The sequence below is a fragment of the Phoenix dactylifera genome, chromosome 2 (genome assembly GCF_009389715.1).
Source record: "Phoenix dactylifera cultivar Barhee BC4 chromosome 2, palm_55x_up_171113_PBpolish2nd_filt_p, whole genome shotgun sequence".
Lineage (NCBI taxonomy): Eukaryota > Viridiplantae > Streptophyta > Magnoliopsida > Arecales > Arecaceae > Phoenix > Phoenix dactylifera.
The window spans coordinates 24621880-24626683 of NC_052393.1; the positions used below are offsets into that span (position 1 = coordinate 24621880).

Genomic DNA, 4804 nt, shown 5'->3' on the forward strand with positions numbered 1-4804 from the left:
CCTTCAGATGTAAATCTTTCTTGTAACAGTTTTAATTTCTGTGTAATTATACTGGTTGACATAGTACCTTCAGATGTAAATCTTTCTTGTAACAGTTTTAATTTCTGTGTAATTATACTGGTTGACACAGTTATGACGATTAAATTGAATGATTTTGAGAAAAGTCTAATTTGCCTATATCTCTTTGCTGTCGTGCTATATAAAGGATGCAATGACAATGTGTATTTGTTGATTTTTGTGACTCCCCGCCATCCTTTTTTTTGGTGCCATGGTGTGCCATGCTTCTGATGGCACAATGAATTTTCTGAAACGCTAGAAGCCAGTTGAACACAACCTCCAGGGATAGATAACAACAAGTGTGTTCCAACCAAACGTTGATGTGTGCAAACATTAACAAATTTTGTGCCAAGCTAGGTGCCATGGTTTGGTTTGTCATGCTGCATTTAATTGATTTCGATACTGTTTTTCTTACAGGTATGTTTTTATTTTAGTTGAAAAGCAGGTTTTGAGTAAAGTAATGACCAACTTTGCAAACCTTGAGTGTACGGGACAAATATGCAAGTACAAAGTGAAAATCATGTTTCTGTTGAACATTAACTTCCGAGACAGGATTCAACTACTGTGTTCCAACCAAACGATGCTGCGTGCAAACAGTAATTAATTGTGTTCCAGGAATGTAGAAGTGTGTTCAATTGTTTAAATAGAAGTGTCAGTTGTGTGTTTGGGATTTATGTATGGGTTCCACTCATACTTAAATGCGTTCCAAGCATAGTTTACTGTTTGCGAATCATCTGAATTTCAAGAAGCTTCTGTCTTATATTTGTCCAATATCATCAACAGTAAGAGTGTGCCGGGGCAAATGGCACACTAAAGAGCAACTCAAAAATCTGACATTGTCTAAAACAAGTGTGTTCCAAGCAATTTTTATTGGGTGCAAACCTTAAAAAAATGAGTGCCAGGCTTTTATAAGTGAGCACACCACATACTGAAATGTGTTCCAAGCATAGCTTACTGTTTCTGTAGAATGAACATTTATGTGCCAGGCTTCTACAAGTGGATTCCAATCATACTTAAATGCGTTCCATTGCAATCCAATGAAGTGTGCACCAGTATGGAATGTGTGCCAGGATTCACAGATTGTGTTCGAAGTTCACTTAACATGGTGACAGGAACTTTCAGTGAATTTTAACAGTGTGCCTTGGTGTACCATATTATGTTAACTCCTTTTATTTGCTATAAATACAGTGTTCCAGTACTAATAAACGGTGTGCTTCGGATTACTGTATGCTGCGTAGTACATATGACTGACATGTTGCACAACCAGAGGTGTGCCATGGTGTGCCAAGGGTTGCTTACTAAGAAATTGGTATAGAGACACACAATCATCTGAATTTCAAGAAGCTTCTGTCTTATATTTGTCCAATATCATCAACAGTAAGAGTGTGCCGGGGCAAATGGCACACTAAAGTATCTGAAATTGTTTCAAAGCAACTCAAATATCTGACATTGTCTAAAACAAGTGTGTTCCAAGCAATTTTTGTTGGGTGCAAACCTAAAAAAAATGAGTGCCAGGCTTTTATAAGTCTGCACACCACATACTGAAATGTGTTCCAAGCATAGTTTACTGTTTGCGTAGAATGAACATTTATGTGCCAGGCTTCTAGAAGTGGATTCCAATCATACTTAAATGCGTTCCATTGCAATCCAATGAAGTGTGCACCAGTATGGAATGTGTGCCAGGATTCACATATTGTGTTCGAAGTTCACTTAACATGGTGACAGGAACTTTCAGTGAAGTTTAACAGTGTGCCTTGGTGTACCATATTATGTTAACTCCTTTTATTTGCTATAAATACAGTGTTCCGGTACTAATAAACGGTGTGCTTCGGATTACTGTATGCTGCATAGTACATATGACTGACATGTTGCACAACCAGAGGTGTGCCATGGTGTGCCAAGAGAGTGTGCCATGGTGTGCCAGTAAGAGTGTGCCGGGGGAACCAGAGAACAATGCAATTCATTTCATTGACATCAATTGTTTCTGCAAAATTCTACCACAACAAAATAAGAAGCAAATGACTACGACAAAAATAAAAAATTCAGATCTCCATACATTACACCTAATCTCCAAAATATTTAGTCGATGGCCACATTACAAGTTCTTCTGTTGTGCCCAAGCTTTCCGCAGCGTCCACATTTTATATGACGTACTAACTCCCCTTGCGAAGGTCTTCTCTTTTTTTTTGGCCTACCTGGTCGAGTCTTTCTGATTGGGGGTAAAATATGAATCTCATCTGAGGCACTATAGGGCTCCTCGATATCAGGAATAGGACTAATAGCTTCGGCATATGTTGCTCTGTACATTTCAGTTTTGAAACAATTATCAGTGAAGTGGTACAGTGATCTACCAGCCTTCTCAATGCATGCACATGCATGCTTACATGGCATGCGGAATATGTGCCACTCGCCACAAGAGCATTTGTTATTCTGGAGGTCAACTTCGCAAGAGTAGTTTGTATCCTTTACGTCATATATCATTATGTTTGACGTAAATACGGATAATCTCCGACCGTCTTCTGCATTTCTATGCAATACTTTCTCTGCATCTGGGCATAGATTTGTTTGAATATTGTAACCTCGATTATGCCGTTCATGCATCAATGTCATTATTTGAATCCTAATATGGTCAACCAACTGAGGCACGGGAAGATGGCGAGCCTCCAAGATCCAACTATTGAAACACTCTGCCACGTTAGATGTCATAATACCCCATCGTGGACCTGGAAATACTGCATTTGCCCAATGCTTCGGATTTGCATTAAGGAGAAAAGTTCTACTCCCTGGAGCATCTAATGTAAGCTTGCTAATTATTTTGTGGAAAACATTCAGCCTTGGAGTATAAGCAGCAGCATTTAGTAAATCGAGCAGCCTTTTTCTCTCACTTGCACAATAATGGACAAGCACCTGCATTAACAATAATAAAAGGATGAGATCATCAACATCCTAAATTAGTTAGATATATTCTATGCTGAAAATTAAAAATATGACTATACATACCTGATTCTTGAAGTTGTCTTTCACATGACGGAAACAATATGAGTGGTAACTACCAGGAAAGTACTTCGGCACTGATTTAATAATTCCTTGATGTCTATCCGTCATAAATGTGATCTGCTCACTTCGCCACTCAATGCAACTATAAATTGCTTCTTTCAAATTCCGACAAAACCAGTCCCAATTGTCATCCGTCTCCGTATCGACCACACCGTAAGCAATAGGAAACATATCGTCGTTCGCATCTTTGGAAGTCGCACCAAGAACTACTCCTCCATCCTTATGCTTTATAAATGTTCCATCCATAAAAATCAAAGGTCTACAACCTCTTATGAAACCCACTACTGAAGCATGAAATGAAATAAATAGGCGTCTGAATCGACCTTCAATAGTTTCATACTTCGCTATGCTGCCAGGGTTGGTCTCAAGAATGGCATCGCAATACCAGCGTATCCGGTCATAAGATTTTGATCTGTGACCATAAAGGTCCTTCATAGCCACCTCCTTGCCATGCCAAGCTTGATGATACGGCAATTCAACACCATATTCTCGACGAATATCCTTTACGATATCAGTAGGCCTATATAACGGCATATCTTGAAGTTTTTCTTTAACTATGTTTGAAACCCAACGTTTCGAAGCCTTAGGATGCGACCGGACTTGCAACCCTCCGCCACATGTATGCTGACTATTCATTTTTTTAATTGCAAAGCTTTCTTGATTTCCAAGTCGGGAAGCATGGATACGCCATTCACATCCTTCGTATGCACATTCCACGGTCACTCGCAGGCGATCGTTCTTCACAAATACAAAATCTCTACAATTTGCAATGCAAAAGTTGCGAATCGTGTCGCGAAGAGTTTCCACATCATTGAACTCCTGACCAACACCCTCAATAGAAGTTTTCCAAGCATCCAAAGAATTTCTTTGACTAGGTTGCTCTTCGATTGCCGCTCTTGTTTCTTCAACAACTCGACCGAAATTACTTGAGCTACCTTTTGAAAAAATTTTTGATCGGCAACTGCACTCAACATTTTGGGCTGGGCCACTATCCCTACAATTAGTTTAACAAAAATTCAGCATACTAACTATTAAATTAGTGATTAACATGAAAAAACTAATATGTGAAATATGCAATACAACAAAGAGTTAAACTAAGATTACCAAAATAGAAAAAGATGCAATTAACTACTGCATTACCTCATATCAATTACGACATCGGCTGCTTCGATCAAGCATGGAATATGACTAACAACCAACTCGATCACCGGCGCATTTAAGTTGACGTGTATTTGATGCATTTTCCGAACATCATTATCCCCCAGGAGCGAAACAACCATTCTAGACTTGTTTGGAATAAAATATTTAACTTCTACCATTGTATCAGACAGATGTCTCCACCTATCCACTATTTCTTTGTAAATTTGATCGAGATTTGTGTCTTCGGAGATGGAAATAATAATAGCTTCGCCACCATAAGAACAAATAGCCATGAAAACAGGGCTATTTGTTTTTTTGGAATCCATGACAATAGAAAAATGAAAAAAGGGGAAATGATTGAAGTTCCGAATGCTATTACAACGATGAAGCGAAGGGAATGCTGACACAGCAACTATTTCTCGAATATGATATCATCAATGAGAGTCACACGTTTAGGTCTCCAAACAGTATATGAGCAATGGCAGAAAAACATCAAGATAATCCAGCAGCTAAAACAGGGTTTTCATTTGATCAAAGCTGGGAAACAGAG

The 4804-nt window shown here is 38.7% G+C and overlaps 1 protein-coding gene across 1 annotated transcript; it reads right to left on the minus strand.

The window, feature by feature from the left end:
• Positions 1-1868: 1868 nt before the first annotated feature.
• LOC120110014 lies at positions 1869-4433 on the minus strand. Its single transcript, XM_039123975.1, has 4 exons — positions 4255-4433; positions 3058-4108; positions 2791-2964; positions 1869-2051 (listed from the first exon to the last, which is right to left on the minus strand). The coding sequence occupies exons 1-4, from the start codon at positions 4431-4433 to the stop codon at positions 1869-1871; spliced, it is 1587 nt and encodes a 528-aa protein (XP_038979903.1).
• Between the last annotated feature and the right edge of the window lie 371 nt (positions 4434-4804).

Coding starts and splice junctions, on each gene's coding strand:
- LOC120110014 (XM_039123975.1), bottom strand. CDS start 4,433: ATGGTAGAAGTTAAATATTTTATTCCAAACAAGTCTAGAATGGTTGTT. Junction 4,109..4,254: donor GATGTCGTAATTGATATGAG/GTAATGCAGTAG, acceptor AACTAATTGTAG/GGATAGTGGCCCAGCCCAAA. Junction 2,052..2,790: donor CGAAGCATTGGGCAAATGCA/GTATTTCCAGGT, acceptor TTGTTGTGGTAG/AATTTTGCAGAAACAATTGA.